At 36.8% G+C, this 17842-nt stretch overlaps 1 protein-coding gene across 1 annotated transcript; it reads left to right on the top strand.

Annotated features, from left to right (window-relative positions):
* The first annotated feature begins 4334 nt into the window (after positions 1 to 4334).
* LOC104088103 (protein NRT1/ PTR FAMILY 8.1-like) lies at positions 4335 to 8470 on the top strand. The gene is made up of 5 exons (XM_009592722.4): positions 4335 to 4473; positions 4700 to 4830; positions 5421 to 5638; positions 6516 to 7051; positions 7392 to 8470. Exons 2-5 carry the CDS (start codon positions 4701 to 4703, stop codon positions 8224 to 8226), a joined length of 1719 nt encoding a protein of 572 aa, XP_009591017.1. The 5' UTR covers positions 4335 to 4473; position 4700; the 3' UTR covers positions 8227 to 8470.
* Positions 8471 to 17842: the final 9372 nt, after the last annotated feature.

Raw genomic sequence — 17842 nt, 5'->3', positions numbered from 1 at the left:
ATAAATTTCGTCGAATACCAGTTGATCATCAACGTATACTAGCTGATCATGTGACATACGGGCCTATAAGGCCAACATGATCATTTGTAAACTCAAAATATAGGCCGACAAGGCCATACAATCTTTCATATACCTGACATCTGTCAACAAGCCTCTAAGAGTAAATAAATATCATAAAGGTCGGGACTGAGCCCCGTCATACCAATCAATACATGTCCTAATTATACTGACCAAATAAGCAATTTCGGAGCAAATGGAGCGCACCAACATCTTCCGCTGAGCTGATAGCCTACTTGGAGGACTCTTGACCTGTCTATCGGGACCTGCGGGCATGAAACGCATCATCCCCAAGCAAAAGGGACGTCAGTACAAATAATGTACCGAGTATGTAAGGAATGGAAATCAATAAATAATAGACATGAGAGAAACATGGAGTAAAATACTTGACATGTACGTCTGCATAGCTCTGTGAATCATTTTATTTTTATAATGTCATGCATATGCGTATAAATATCATACCATGCATAGGTATATGCGTTCATAACATCATCAAGCCTCTGAGGGCATCCCATTATATCATTTCGGCCTCTGTGAGAAAATCATCAACGTATACCAGCTGATCAGGTGGTGGTGCGTATATAACGCCGTAACCTTTTCCCATATATATATATATATATATATATATATATATACACACACACACATATATATGCCATCTGGTCATGGGTCAATGTACATGTATAAATGCATGAAATGCATAAGAAATACGTTAATAAGATTTTCTCGAAATGTCATAAAAATAATATACATGTCAGATAAATTTTATCAAATATGTATTTTTCTGAGACCCATGAACAGAAGATATAATAATAATTCACGTGAAAAATCAAGAATATAGACACCCCTAATATTTCTATGAATAGAGTCATTTATGGAAGTTGTGCATTTGCTCATTTCGTTCGTATTGTATTGATCGTGCCAAAAGAAAGAAGGGATAGCCTTAACATACCTGAGCTGATTCTCTTGACAATCCTTTCAACACACGTCTTTGCGACAACTCACGTAACGGTGGATCGAAGTAAGGGAAAATCCGTATGATATTCTTGAGAAAGGTTGCATCGTACTCCCTTAGAATCGTGAAATTCCGTTGCTATAACATTACGTAGTCTCGTATGATTTTTGTAGAAAAATCACATTGCCAATATTTTGAATAAGTTGCTGAATCTTTCCTTTGAATTTGATCATAATATTGTGAAATTGAAATGGAACATTTACTTACTTCAAGCAAGGAATGATTAAGCTGTAACATCTCTTGGCATTTCTTGATAACTTTCTTTAACCAAATGAGATGAAGTGCCTAACTCTTTAAATTTTTTCCATCTTGCACATTTAATTAAGAGTCACCTAGTGGCTCTTATATGGCTGCCACGTAAGTGGTTATAAGACTTATCCAAAAGTCATCCACTTAATTCCTTAATCAATTCATTAATCCCCACTAGTCCAATAATTAACTAATTATCCACATAATTAAGAATTATCATAAAATGCTACTCACTTTTAATACACTTTATACACTTTACTATTATGGTCATGTGGTACCTTGTATGGCACTAGTTCATAAATACTGGGTATTATAGCTTAGACCGTATTTTACCCCAAAATATCAAATTTCGACGAAATTTATTTTTTTTTATTTGCTTATCCTCTCACTTTCACGAATTTACTCATCACTTGTTTGAAATAGCATAATACTTATAATCTTATAATAATCTCATTCCCGAACTTACATCGATTAACTTACGACGAAACTTTATCGTACGAAAATGCGGGATGTAACATATCATTTCCGAGCTTTCATTAATTTATTCATGACGCACTTTCACGTACGAAAATATGGGGTATAACAGACAAAGCTTACATCCGAGCTAGAAACGTCCAAGGAAAGAGAAAGGCTTAGAGATGCTCAATTCCTTGGTATGCAAGCTAATATGAGAACACTCCTTTCTACTGGAGCTTTTCCGTTGCCCCAGTCTCGTGAGTCATCTCCAAAGGCTCAGCCTCCACGTGATCGTTCCTCCCGTCCTCCCCGTGATTGTTCCTTCCGTCCGACCCATGATCGTTTTTCCCGTCCTCCACAAGATCATTCTCTATACCGTCTTGCAGATAAAAGCTCATCAGGTGATGATGATGTTGTAGAAAATATCCCTTGACCAATACTTTGATATACTTTGAACTAGACTAATAGAACTAGTTTTGATTTAGATTGAACAATTTTGAACTTGTTGTAATTACTTAGTTTTTGCTTGGTTTTGGATTGTGAAGTTTAATTGAACTTTAATTTTTTAGTTTTAAAGTATTAAATGGATGTTTGGTTGTTGTTGTTATTGTTGTTCTGGGATGTTTGGTTAGATTTGTGGTGAATTAGGGATTGTATGTGGTGAATTGGTGGTTATTATATGTGAATTGGAGGTATTGGTATGCTGTTTTTATTTGGCAGGTGGTGTAGCTACCAAAATATGCATTTTCTACCAAAATTAATCCTAGAAAACCGACCAACTTTGGTCGGTATCTAATAAAAAAAATTAAAATTACAAATTACCGACCAATGTTGGTCGGTTAATGCACATTTATTTCCCAGAATTCAGCATTACCAACCAAAGTTGGTCGGTAAGTTGCCTGCCCTGTCCAGTTTACCGACCAACATTGGTCGGTATTTTTAAATTTTAATTATTTATAAAAACAAATCTCAATACCGGCCAAAATTGGTCGGTAAGCAAAATTAATAAATTTAATATACCGGCCACGTTTGGTCGGTAAAATTAAATTATTAAAATAACATTCAGACCAATGTTGGTCGGTAAGTCAATTAAATTGTCAAATAGTCGTGTAGAGCATATCGACCAATGTTGGTCGGTAATTTCCGACCAACATTGGTCGGTATACCCTTCCGACCTTCAAAATACCGACCACGCATTAATGGTCGCGTTTTGGATGGTTATTGGCCATTACCGACCTACGTTGGTCGGTTTTGGTGGACGGATTTTCCCGAATTTCTAGTAGTGTATAGTAATTAAAAAACTTTATTACAAGAAAATAGTATTATAACATATTTAGGAATACCCGTAATACGAGGTAAGATTTCAAATTGAGATGAGAGATTAGTAATACGGTGTGAAAATACATGTTTTCGATATATAGTTACTAAGAAATTTATGACCCATTGCTTATACCCTTATGACGACATGCTAAAGCGCATATCATTTTATCGAGAAAGAATGGATATCACGATTCATGAATCTTCTTGCTACGTTAACCAACCACCTAGAAAACAATTCATAAAACTGATGTCAATTCTTATAGAAGAAATTAAACAAGTTTTTGCGGCGCTTGGAAAAAAAAAAGTTGGTTTCTATGATCAGCCGCCGGCCCCGGGCCCGGCCCATGGATAGTCAAGTGTTTCCTCTTTAATCCTAGTACTAGTACTAGTACTAGTATAAATTTTTAAGTTGAAGTAACGTGCATCCCCATTTAAGTTCATAGTAATTCTTAAGGTTATACAGTTTGATTTAGTACAAAACCAAATGCAAGTAAGCATTTTCGGAAGCAAGACATATATTAGGGCCAGGGCACTAAGCAACAAGAATCTTGGAAGCATTTTTTGAATAACCCTCAGTTAATTTTGACCGCAGGATGTTCCAATGCTACGTCTGAACAATTTGTCCAAAGTCCAAACCAATCAAATTTGGACACAAGGCAGATATAAGTGGAGTACTATTATTAGGAGTTTTCCCTTACTTCGCTTAAACATAATGTTCAATTTGTATTAGAGTAATCACAGAGACCGACTGATAAATAAAGCTAAGGTCGTAATCATGCTTGAAATCATATCTTCTCTGCCCATGCGCTTATAATAGTGGGAAATTTCAATGGGCAGTTTGGCCCAGTTGGCACTTTCACTAATGTCACTTTCTTGTGCACTTTTGTTTTCCACGCTTTGGTTTCACACACACATCGCGATCCAACTTTTACGCAATTGCTTTGCTTTGTTCATACACAAATTCAGAAAATAAATTTGATCCGAAATTTCTAATGTTAATTTAAAACATTAAATTATTGTAATTTTAAAACTTAGTGTAGTACTATTACGTATTTATATTCCTTGTTGAAAATACTAACATTCAAATGAACAATACTATTAATTACTAGTTCCATCCGCCTCTGGTGACGTGAAAACGGCACGTTGAGAAGACTAACTTGTCATTGAGTGACACAATGTGACATTAATTACTCTTTGCCTCACTATAGTTTACAAGTCAACTTATTCAAAAGCTTTTTGGATTATTTATGAATCATTTGGGCCATCCAGCTCACTCTTGGATCTAATTATCTTTTCTTCTTTATCTATTTAACTTGACGTCTTAGCACAGCATTTCTGCTGAGTTTTGGGAACCAAAGAAACACTTTCGAATTCAAGTATGTACTATACCCTTTTTGTATATCTCTCTTCGTTTAGATTTTAACCTGGTTGTTAGTTTTCAAGTTATTTAAAGTGCTTTTTTTATCAAACGATTAGCATGCAGAAATTTTGTAATTTGAGCTTTTCATGTTTGATTGTCCAAATTTTATTATTTGTTTATCAAACGGTTAGCAATTGATTGAGTGTTTATAGTTTTCAACCTGCTAAACTTCTAATTTGCAGTATGCAGAAAGACATGGGAGAAGTTTCTGGAGAAGATGATTTGTATACGAAAGATGGAACAGTTGATTACCGCAATAATCCAGCTAAGAAGACTGAAACTGGGTCTTGGAAAGCCTGCCCTTTCATCTTAGGTACTCATGCTCGACATTCTTAATTTTTTGTTTTCTTTTTCACTTTTTCTCCTTTTAGAACATTATTTGATGGATTAACTTATATGCTCTGATAGAGTAAAAACAATTTATATTCAAAGTAATTTAACATGTTTTAGCAGGTAACCTGTCTTATTTCAAGTTACTAATCCCGGTTTTTATGGAATGTTACCTATAATTATGTTTAAGATAACCAGATAGTGGATACATAAGTTAAACTCTTCAGGGTCGTTTGGTTTGAAGACAAGTTATACTGGGATTAGTTATACTTGGATTAATTATCCTGGTATTATTTCTCATTGACTGTTTGCTACTATGTTGTGTTAATCGTGGGATTGTCAATTTTACTGTTTTATCATGGGATTACTAACCCACCCTCTGACGGGTATAAGTTATCCTACTACTATTTTTAATCATGTCATAACTTATCCCAGGATTAGTAACCAAACAAGGGAAAATGCAGTACTAATTTTTATCCTAGGATTATTTTTGCTTATCCGTCATACCAAACGACCCCTTAGTATTTTATAGGTTTATGGTTAGTAATTTCTGAAGGGAATATTTCTTGGCAGGAAATGAGTGTTGTGAAAGATTGGCATACTATGGGATGAGCACAAATCTTGTTCTGTATTTCAAGAAAAGGCTCAACCAACACAGTGCTACAGCTTCAAAGAATGTCTCAAATTGGTCCGGAACATGCTACATCACACCACTAATTGGAGCATTTCTAGCAGATGCATATCTTGGAAGATACTGGACAATTGCCTGCTTCTCAATCATCTATGTAATTGTAAGTTTTATATCTGTGCACTGCGTTTTCAAAAGCTTTCTGTCGAACCGGCTCCTATTTCAATCCGTGCTGGACCGATCCATATACCAATAATCAAGTCTTCAGTTAGTGATTGAAGTACATTAGCTCTTCACTAGACTCTGTAACTTGTTTGTGTTGAATTGTGTGATCGCCTCCTTTAAAAGTTTAAGCGGGTAGAGAGAACATAGTTTTATTTAGTATTTACTGAATTATGTTTCAATACGCCTCTTACGTGCGAGCCAGATTCTTTTTTCATGGGTCAAGAACGTGGAACTTTTTTCTTCTTTTTCTACAAGTGACTTGAACCTAGGACCTTTGTCTAGTTTGATACTATGTTGTAGTGTGTAATCACCTTTTCTAAAAGCTTAAATGGCTAGAGAGAGCACACTTTTATTTATGGTGGAAACTAAGAAGAAAAACTTGGTCCAATGTAAACATGTTACACACACAAAAAACATGTAAAGGATGAATAAGCTGGGGGGCAGAGGCGGATGTAGCTTACTAGCTACGGGTTCAACTGAACCCATAACTTTCGACGCGGAATAAAAATTTGTATATAAAAATTCATTAAAATTGCAAAAATAGTAGATATGAACCTATAACTTTAAAAATATAATGGGTTCAATGTTAAAAATCTTAAAATTGAACCCATAGGATTTAAATCCTGGATCTGCCTCTGCTGGGGGGAAATGAATTTTTTGGAGCATATGCCAAAGTGCTACCTTTAACTGCTGAGTTTTAATTGATTCTCATCAACTTAAAGGATGAAAGAATAATAAATAAATAAATATATCAAAGTCGCAGCTTAAATTCCTTTTATGGGGAACTTAGAAGCATAAATATACGTCTCTTGCAGGGGATGACTCTGTTGACATTGTCAGCTTCTGTCCCAGGCCTAAAGCCAAGCAGTGATCCAAAGGAAGTGCAAACTGCAGTTTGCTTTGTTGCACTTTACCTCATAGCATTGGGCACTGGTGGGATTAAGCCCTGCGTTTCATCTTATGGGGCAGATCAGTTTGATGATGCTGATGAAGTTGAGAAGAAACACAAGTCATCTTTCTTTAATTGGTTCTATTTTTCGATTAATATCGGTGCTCTTATTGCTTCTTCAGTGCTGGTTTGGATACAAGATAATGTGGGCTGGGGATGGGGTTTTGGAATTCCAGCAGTGACTATGGCCATTGCTGTAGTAAGCTTCTTTTCAGGGACCCGATTGTATCGCAACCAAAGACCTGGAGGGAGCCCTCTGACTCGCATATGTCAAGTGGTTGTTGCGTCCTTCAGAAAATTTAAAGTTGATGTGCCTGGAGACAAAACTTCCTTGTATGAGACAACAGATGCAGAGTCTGCAATCACAGGGAGTCGCAAGCTTGATCATACAAAAGACCTTTGGTGAGCAACTGTTGATATCCTTGAAACTTTCCATAATTATTTTTGATGAAATGCATTTGCCCAAAAAACTAGTGACTGTCTAGGAATTAGAATTCTCTGGTAGAAAAACTATTAATGTGATCATCTTTATTACAATGAATGGTTCAATATTCTAGTGATACTTTACATGGACCTGGAAAAATGTACACAGTGCACTGACTTGTTGGACCATTTTTTTGCTGTCCACATTGATTAATGTTGAGTTCTATCAACTTTTTTTTTTCCGCATTTTTAATGGTTCTCCTATTTGCCATGATGGTAAATGATGAAACAAATGATTTACACTGATGTTATCATGCAGTTTCTTCGACAAGGCAGCAGTGCAGACAGAGTCTGACCATATGAAAGGCAATATAGACGGATGGAGACTTTGCACTGTGACCCAAGTTGAGGAGCTCAAAGCCATTATACGATTGCTACCTATATGGGCCACGGGGATCGTATTTAGTGCTGTATATAGTCAAATGAGTACCATGTTTGTGTTGCAAGGAGCGTCCATGGACACTCGCGTAGGAAATTCCAGCTTCAAGATTCCACCAGCATCACTTAGCATTTTCGACACTCTCAGCGTTATATTCTGGGTTCCCATTTATGACCAAGTTATTGTTCCAATTGCTAGGAAGATTACAGGTCACAAGAATGGCTTGACACAACTACAGAGAATGGGTACAGGGCTCTTCATATCCATCTTTGCCATGGTATCTGCAGCTATTCTGGAGCTCTTTCGGCTAAAATATGTGAAAAGACATAACTACTATGAACTGGAGCAGGTCCCCATGTCAATATTTTGGCAGGTTCCACAATATTTCCTTATAGGTTGTGCCGAAGTTTTCACATTCATCGGTCAGTTGGAGTTCTTCTACGAGCAAGCACCAGATGCCATGAGAAGTTTGAGTTCGGCTTTATCACTGACTACCGTTGCACTTGGGAATTACTTGAGTTCTCTGCTTGTGACTATTGTCATGAAAACTACAACCAAGAATGGGAAACCTGGTTGGATACCAGATAACCTGAATTATGGTCACCTTGACTACTTCTATTATCTTTTGGCTGTGCTGAGTGTACTGAATTTGGGAGTTTATCTCATGATAGCTAAGTGGTATACTTACAAAAGACCAGTGGGAACACTGCGTTGAAGGTTGAAGTGTCATAAAAAAAGTAAGCTTTTTATTTTTTGGGTTAAAGAGGGTTCAAGAACTTGTAAATATAGTTTGATTGAAATATCATATGTTGTACACAAACATATTTTCTGTAAAACTAGTGAACTGTCACCACTATCCATATGATGTGAAAGACATCAGTTTCAATATGATCTGTTCTACTTGTAACACCTCTCAATTAAGACTGATAAATATGATCATGTTTAGTTTTTCTTTCTGATTCTTGCTGAAATTCCATCACTCACTAGCTCAATGGACTCTTAGAAAGGTTCAATCATTGTTATCTTAATTTGTCTCTATAATAAGGGCATTTTATCTAAGTATTCTTGATTATGCTCGATTAATAAGAATCTGATTGAGTTCACAATAACATGTGTGAGGATTTTGCTTCTACTAGAACTCCATGAACCCAAAACGTAATTATTAATGGTGAATATGTGGGAGATATAATTAAGTAAATAAAAGTGTATGTTTTTTAATAGTTTAAAGTTTTAAATGAAATGTCACAGATATTAGAGCAAGCATATATCCTAGGTTCAAGTATTACCGACACCCTTCATAACTTAAAAAGAAAAAAGAAACAGGTGCTTTGATCTATGAAACTGAAAATTTGCATCTCTTAGTATTTTAAGTCTTTAGATGAGATGGTCATACAACTCTTTGTTTTTTGGATAACCATTTGGTTTTCGATGCCCATTGATTCGACTAATTTAGATTTGCATTGTGTATAACCCATCAAAGGGGAAAGTTCTTTCCTCTAGAGGTTTCTGCTGAAATTTAGACTTACCTTAATTGGTTATAGACCGAAAATGATAGCGGATTGGCCCAAATATTTGATAAATAAAGGCTTATTATTAAATTATTTTGTGTGTGGATAACAAGGCCCAATGACTATTAAATTGTGATAGGTAAACACTCTCAATAAATAGAGGTCAACCTTTCTTTTCCTAATTTCAAAACCCTAGCTTATTCGGGATGTGAGAGCATGATAACTAGTGGATCATAGAAGTTGGTTTCATGCTTAATCGACTACTACCGATGTTAAATCAATGAATTTGAACGGTACCCTCTTTTAACCCTATTCATTTGTGTGTGTTTTTTAAAAAACAATTCTTCGCTGTAGTACATAAATTTCTTACATTTTTCCATTCTTAGAGGTTAAACCCAAAACTTTTAATTAAGGAGAGGAGGTTTGATCTATCCCATCACACCCTTAGCGATGATAGTCACACAACTCAAAAGAACAATCTGTCAAGATAATTGGTTCTTATCTAATTCTAGTGTCACTAAGTTTCATTTGAAGCTAATATAAAATTTTGACATTCAAGAATTTTACAGGAGGGCTTCTTAAGATTAATTTTTTTATCTTGTTAGAAAAGTTGTGCAAAAATAGAGTTTCCCAAGAATTTCTTGTTTTTCTTCTTCCTTATTCTTCTCGTGCTTCTTCTCCATATTCTTCTCTCTTTCTTCCTCTTTCTTCGTCTTCTTTTTCTTCTACTCCCTCTTTATCAAAAATATTTGCACTATTTTATTATTAGTTTGTTTTAAAAATATTGGCACATTTAAATATTTTTTTAATAAGAAGTATTTATAACCACACAAATATTATGACATGTTTCATATTTCAAGTTTCAAAAGTTTTATAACCACATAAATATTATACTCCCTCCGGTCGACAATAAGTGACCAGTTTGCTTTAGGCACGCTCATTAACAAAAAACTAAATTCTATACAAAAATACATAGTATGACTAAACTACCCTTAATTAAATATTGGTCACATAGTTATAGTGGATTTAATGTGAAGAGTAAGAAAACTTTTTAGGGATATGCACGTAAGGGTAAAAGAGTAAAAACAAATTAAATTTTTTCTTGATTACATAAATGGATACTTATTTGGACCAAAATGAAAAAGCAAATTGGTCACTTATTGTGGATCGGAGGGAATAACTTATTTAAAATCACATATCTCAAAAGTCGTTCATTCTTTATTAAAAATTGTGCCAAGTCAAACTAAGACAATCTTTTTCAAAACGGAGGGAGTAATATATTATGGGCATACAACTAAAATTGAAAAACAATAAAATATATGCGGTAGAAAATTTGAAAAAATACTTATTTATGGTTGGAATTGAATGGATAATATTCTAATGGATTTATATTGTCTATCAAACTTGTTGAATAAGACAAAGTAGATCTATTAATTTTTAAAGGTTTTGGTTGAATATAACCAATAGAAATGATTGGGATTGATAATAGAAGGTTGTACAGTCAACCCTCTTTATAATAGTTTCGTTTGTTCCGATATTTTTTGGTTTTTATAGTGAATGGTTGTTATACATCTATAACAGCATTTGACGTTTAAATATCTTTTGGCTGTTATAAATAAAAATTATCCAAAAATTAATATTTTTTCTTTTAATGTACATATAAAAGATAAGAAAATTATTCAAATTTAAAATCTCAAAAAATATACATATTTCACTAATTAAATATTAAAAAAGCTAATACATTATTAATAAATTCGTAACTAAGAGTATAATGATTAAAACTTTAAAGCAGACATTTTAAAGTTGGCTAAAAAATAATTCTTTTCAAGATTGATGGAAGAACTTTGTAATTGTAGCTTGTTTCATAAATTTCATTCTCTTACTAGCGATATAACGCTTGAATTGATGAAGATTTGTATCTAAATTTTCAGCAAAAAAGTATCTAATAGTTTTCCCTTGAATACAATCTAAGAGCTTAATAATTAAATTCAATCTAAATATTTTTTAGAATTTGTCCAATGGAAAAGATATCACGTGCAAATCTTCAAATCTTATATCTTATGCAAGATAGAAACTTTGTTTAATGGAAAAGATTGTGTGCATATTTTAGAATTATTATTAGTAATCTTGAAGCTTCTATATGGTTGTTATAGAGGGGTAATTTTACAAAGAGCGTTCTGCTATAAATATGGTTATTGCTATTATATATAAAAAATTATTATAGAGAGGTAAAATATAACTTAAAAAATTGGTTTTGAGAAAAACTTGACTTTTATACTGAATGATTGTTATATAGAGATATTATTATTTATCCCGGCACCGTAAGAACCTTTTTGTGCAATAATATTGTATGGAACTCCCGGTCCATTTCAGTCAGTTCCGTAATTTATTTACCTTTGTTGTTTTGTTAAAAAACTCGCCCGACTTATAAGCTATCTACTTGTGTCATTGTATAAATGTTTTGTGAGATTATGTTCTCGGGTTAATTAAAATATGTCTCTAATATAATTTTATACTAACTTTAAACATTTGTGATTTATTTTTTGGGTTGATCAAAACATGTCTATAATTTTGTACTCTCTTTATACGTTTATGATTTATAAGATAGCTCGGGTCCAATCTCCACCTTTAAATATAGAACTAATGAGCAAATAATGTAAAACATTTTTGTTTCGTTTGATGTATTTCTCTTTAGTTATTTGATAGAGTCGTCAAAATGGAATGGTCAACCCAACCAAGGGGATTATAGATTTTTATCAGCTTAATCCATTATTTTATTAAAATATTGGAGAGAGGATGCATCTCAATCAGTTTTTGAAGGCTAAGTGAAGGAAAATATTTTTCTTTACTTCACTCAATTTGCTTGCATAATATATTTTAATTCTAGTCTCTTTCTGTCCTTTAGTTCATGAAAACAAGAATATATGTATCTTTACAATAATTCCCTAATAGATGAACTAAGAAAAATCATGCTTGAGATGAATCTAGTCTAATTTTTTGACAACCTCCCCCCTCCCCCAGTCTAATTTTTTGACAACCTCCCCCCTCCCCCCCAAACTAAACTCAATTCGTTGCTCCAAGAGAAGATGTGAAAGATATCAATCTTTAATAGTTTGGCGAAAATAACCATTACTTGGTCTTGTAACTTCACGAACTCTAACTCGACTTCTTTCTTGAATCTTGATTTACCTCGTCCATGTCTACAACTTTAATGAATAAGAGGGGTTGCTCAGATGGTCAGCACCCTCGCCTATAACCTCAGGATCGTGGGTTTGAGTCACCAAAGGAACAATAGCTCCAGCTCCAACAAAGAGGGTTAAAGGGAATTTAAAAAAAAAAAAAAGAACTTTTAATGCCTAATAATATCTTTCATCTTTCTCTATTACAGAAAACTTTGCTTTAAAAAGTTCGTTCAACTAATTATTATTTCAGCTTCTCCAATTTTCGTATACTTGTAAAGAACCAGTAAGTTCTTCTATGGTCATGGTGCCCAGGTCTTTGGATTCTTCAATTACTACAACAAGGTAGCTAAATCATTAATTTTGGAATTCTAGGAGTTTTGCAATGACATTCTCATCTTAGAGTCTTCTCCGTGTATGATCCTGCCCATTATCATTATATTTCATTGGAATTTATAACAAAAAAAAAAATCGTCTCAAAAATATCTCGCTATCAATTCTTAAATGTAGGCTAGTATGAAATTTTTTAATCCATCATTTACATGGCAACAATATCATCCACTTTCTTTTTACTCAAGATTACTCATTATGAGGCTAGCTACTCCATAAGAAACTATTTTATCAAGGTTGAACTATTATTTAGCTTCTTGCTCTAAAAAATCCTTTAAAAGATTTTAACTTTTGAAATATTTGTAGTTACACATACCAAATCTATGTCGTCAAATTGGTGCTTCTCTATCTCAACATACTAATACCCATAATAAAGTAATTAATCTCACAATTGACTCTGATACTAAATTTTAGAAAGTTTCGAGTAGAAGAACACTCGCAATCATTCACTTACTTTTGAAGACAAGTGAGGGAAGCTTCTTTACTTGATTCAGCTTGCTTACATAATAAGACCAGTTCTCTAATTGATTTTAAACTTCATGATCTTTATTTACCAAATTTGTGATGAAATTTTTTTTAAGGAACTTGACTTACCTCCTGGGTTGACTGTGAGTTTCCTTTTTAATTTAAATGACTTAATTATTGAGAAAAGCAAAAGAATAAAGAGAAAAATAGTTTTGGAACCGAGTAAATGTGACTATAGTTTTGGTGAATATTGATAAGGATTCACTTATTCTTTTAGCCTTCAAAATTACCACTTTGTTTACCCGAAAAATGGATATAGTTGAATTTATACGCAGTTCCGAAGATATGTGGCGTAACTTAACACAAAATATAAGGATAAATAGAAATGTAAATATAGATTGCAGAGAATGCGAAATAGATATGGTTGTTAGAAACAATGAATCTTAGGATTCAACAAATAGAATCAATCTAAGAAATCTGAAAGAACGATTCTTTACTGTAGAAGAATATAGCGTTTTTATTACAATGTAAGCCTGAGAAAAACTTGTTTTACAGAAATGGTAACCAAGCCCTTTTATAGTGGAGGGATTTGGCTCTAAGCATAATAAAATAAATATTCAGTGGGAGACCCATAATAAGTCAGCTTTTCCACAATTTCTGCCAAGATTCTCTCTAGTGGGATTGCAACGGCTTTTGTCTGCGAGCTCGATCTTGCTTAGAACCCTCGATTTTGGTTTGAGCTTGATTTCGACTCGAGCTCTTGATCTTGGTTCGAGCCCGATCCTGGCTCGAGCCCTCGAATTGATTCGAGGTCAATGTTGGTTGGTCTCTGGATTATCAGCATGATAGATCTACTCTGCATCATGGTTCGATTTCGATTCGAGCTTGATAATGATATCGACCTCGACACGGATCGGCCTCCCCGGGTTCGAGGTTAGTTTGTTCCACCTTCGGGATCTTACTTCGATAGATCATCGTTCGAACTCGATCGGACGTGCTAAGGCCAAAATCTATTTCGACCGTATACAGATAGTCCCCTCGTTTCTCAGAAAGAATGTGGCGAGAAACGATATGATTTTTTTATTTTCGATCAGATTATAACCTGACGTTTCCATCGGGTTCGACCATGACGCATCTGGTAGCTGTCCCGTCGGTTTAGTCTTTCAAGGCATTTAATGCATGTCAGGCGGTGGTCGGCCACCGCTGATACTGAACCGCCATCGCTTGAACCTATAAATAACCCTTTCTTTTATCTTTTACCACTTTTGCATCTTCTATCTTCCAAATTTCCCAAGTTCTTCTTCGTACTCTCCAACTTACCAGTAAATCTGTGATTTCTTTCTGCAAAAGCCCCTCCTCAATTTTACCAAATCTTTGTCATTTTTCTCTATTCCTTGCTTCTGAACTCGAAAATGGCGAAAACGTCACAAACCATCCCTCAGAAAGAGAAAACTTCATCTTCACAGTGTGCCGCCGATGATACGCCGGCAGAACCACGGCCTGAGGAGTGCGTTCCTGGGGCGTGCGTCCTTACTTCTGATTTCAAGGTCGATAAAGGATCATCGGTGCCTGGTCGATGTGAACCGGTATCGAGGTATATATGTTCGATAACCGAGAAGCACCTCCAACAGCTAAAGAAAGATTGCAATTGGGATAAAAAAGAAATAATGATTCCTTCTTCTGACGAAGATATCACTTCGCACGTGAGAGGGTTTTTGAATGTGTATTCTTATCCTTTCACGTTGGGTCCCTCGATTCCGTTATCATTGATTTCTGTCGTCAATACCAAATAACCCTAGGCCAGGTCCACCCTTCTTTTTGGCGGATCGTTATCCTGATCCGATATTTCGTAAGCAAAATCGAGGGGATGTCGTTCACCCTCGACCATCTTATCCGATTATACCGTCCTCGACTTTTTCGAGGAGGGTTAATAAAACTTCAGCGTCGGGCTACCAAGGCTCTGTTCTCGAGTATTGACGAGGACAGGGACCGGGGTTGGATGGGCAGGTTCGTTCGAGTAAGGACTTCGGACCTGATTCCGACTGAAAAGATGCCCTTTTTCCGAGGAGTGGAATATGAAACGTAAGTGTGATCTTGTTGTTACTTCTACTTTGTTCTTTCATTTATTCTCTCATCGACACTCCTCTTTTTGTGATGTAGCGGTTCCCTGGATGCCCGGAGCAGTTCCCGATCTCAAGAACTGGGTACGAGCCCTTGTTTCGACCTCCACATACGCCGAGCGCTCATGGCGTGATTTGTCAAAGGGTCGGTGGGAGGCCAAAAATCACGGTAAGCTCATTTCTCGTACTCTTTGATGATCCGAACGAGGTGGTTTTCAAAATATTTTATTAAGGTTTTCCATATGCAGGTTTGGGTAAAGACGCAGTTTTGAGGCCCTTGTCCAATGAGGAGGAAATTTCGGCCTCTGTTCCAAAGCCGGTGAAGGAAAATAAAAGGAAAAGAGCCTCCGTTCCCGAAGATCCAAAACCGAAGAAGAGGATGGCTCATAAGCCGAACAAGAATGTCATTCCTTTGACCGTGGAATCCGTTCTGCGTCTAAGGGATGAAGGGATGAAGATGAAGAAGAAGAAGAAGAAAACGATGAGTCCGCACTGGTGGTCCGAATGAAGAGAACCACCGATGCCTCATCGGCGGCTGGATCGATGATGCTCCATGAGGCTCCGCCTCGAACTGAGGATATACCGGAGAAAGATTCGGGTAGAGTCCCCGAACTATCGGATATCGAAGACGCATCTCATCGGAGTCAACGGGCAGGGGATATGACCGAAGGGGCCCTCGAACCCCTTCGAACCGAGGAGAATGCTCCAGGCGATTCATTTGGGGCAGCAGCAATCGAGGATTCGCCTACCTTTCCCGCTTTTTCCGCAGGGGTGATTCGGGAAGCTCAAGCTCTGGGAGCCCTCGATCTAGACAGGCCTCACGATGAAGAAGATCCCTTTCGTGACCTGTTTACCGGCATTGAGGACGTTGCCGGTGCTGGTGATGAATCGGATCTTTTTCACGGATTGCGGCAGGCTTTGAATCAGGTGAGCTTTTAAAATTATTTTGTCGGTACTATCTTTATGTTCATTTTTCGTTAACTTTGCTTCTTGTTTCTTTGTAGGCAGCGGCAGTTCATCGAGAACAATGTTCTCGATCCCAAAATGAGCTGCATCGATACGAGGCCGACCTACAACGGGCTACTGACGAGAGGAACTCCCTTAGACTTTCCTTAGGGCAGAGAGAAGAGGAAATAAAAGACCTCCGAGCTGAGCTGGCCAAGGCTTATCGAGATCAGACCGATTTGTCTGAGCAGGTAATGATGCTTTTGAAAGCCTATGGGCTTGATACCGGAACGATAGCTAACATTTCGGTCTCACAGCTGCAGCAAAAAATCGAGATGATCGGGAAGCTTCGTGAGGAGGTCGACGTGATAAGAACGGAGTCTTTGCGGTGGAAAGAAGGTATGGACCGCTTTGCTGCAGAAAAAGAGACTGCTCGAGCCCAGTTATCATCGTCCGAAACCCAACTTCAGAAAATGAAGGAAAAAGGCCTGGTTCAAGCAAGAAGAATTGAGGAGCTTGAGGCTCGGTTGGCCTCTGTACTTGCCAAGGCCGAATCTGATGCCGAAAAGGCAAAGGCCGATGCGGATGTGCTCGTGGCCGTCTATCGGGCCGATGCTGAAGCTGCCCAAGTCCAGGCAAGAGAGGCAGCCGAGTCCGCCGATACTCGAGCACATTGGGTCGCCGAACTTGCTAAGTGCCGATCCCGAAGGGAAACTCTCGAGGAGATCCATGCTCGTGGTTTCGATCTCGCTGAAGAGATAAAAAGGGCCAAAGAACTCGAAGCCGATGCTGAAGCTCTGGTTTCTGATGGCGATGATGATGACGATGATGATGATGATGGGAGCAAAAGCAGATCCGAGAACGGGGGGGAAGCCTGATAAAGAAGAGACCGCTCCTGATCGAGAAGTTTAGTTCTTAGTTTTTACGTTGTAATCACCCATGCAGATAAATTTGTATATAGATATATCCCCTTTTTTGCCGACTTGCTTCTGTTTTTGTTTCCTGTCTTGTGAGGACTTTATTCATGCCTTATGAATGTTTTCACAATGATTTAAACAACTTAATCAAATTTGGACTTCGTAGCCTCTGTAACCGAGCGAGCGCTTACTCAAACTTGGAGCGATGTAGCCCTTAGGCTTATTAGTTGAGTCAATGATTCGAGCTTGAAGAAATATAGCCCGTAGGCGTAATGGTCGAGTGAGTGCTTGCTCGAACTCAAAATAAAAGTAGCCCGTAGGCTTAGTAGTCGAGTGAATGATTCGAACTCGAAGTAATGTAGCCCGTAGGCATAATGGTCAAGTGAGCGCTTGCTCGAACTCGAAATAAAAGTAGCCCGTAGGCTTAGTCGAGTGAATGATTCGAACTCGAAGCAATGTAGCCCGTAGGCGTAATGGTCGAGTGAGCGTTTGCTCGAACTAGAAATAAAAGTAGCCCGTAGGCTTAGTCGAGTGAATGATTCAAACTCGAAGTAATGTAGCCCGTAGGCGTAATGGTCGAGTGAGTGTTTGCTCAAAATTGAAATAAAAGTAGCCCGTAGGCTTAGTCAAGTGAATGATTCGAACTCAAAGTAATGTAGCCCGTAGGCATAATTGTCGAGTGAGTGTTTGCTCGAACTCGAAATAAAAGTAGCCCGTAGGCTTAGTCGAATGAATGATTCGAACTCGAAGTAATGTAGCCCGTAGGCGTAATGGTCGAGTGAGTGTTTGCTCGAACTCGAAATAAAA

The sequence above is a fragment of the Nicotiana tomentosiformis genome, unplaced genomic scaffold (genome assembly GCF_000390325.3).
Source record: "Nicotiana tomentosiformis unplaced genomic scaffold, ASM39032v3 Un00215, whole genome shotgun sequence".
NCBI classification, from domain to species: Eukaryota; Viridiplantae; Streptophyta; class Magnoliopsida; order Solanales; family Solanaceae; genus Nicotiana; species Nicotiana tomentosiformis.
The sequence above is the reverse complement of the archived record's forward strand: the minus strand, read 5'-3'. Positions and strand labels throughout refer to the sequence as shown.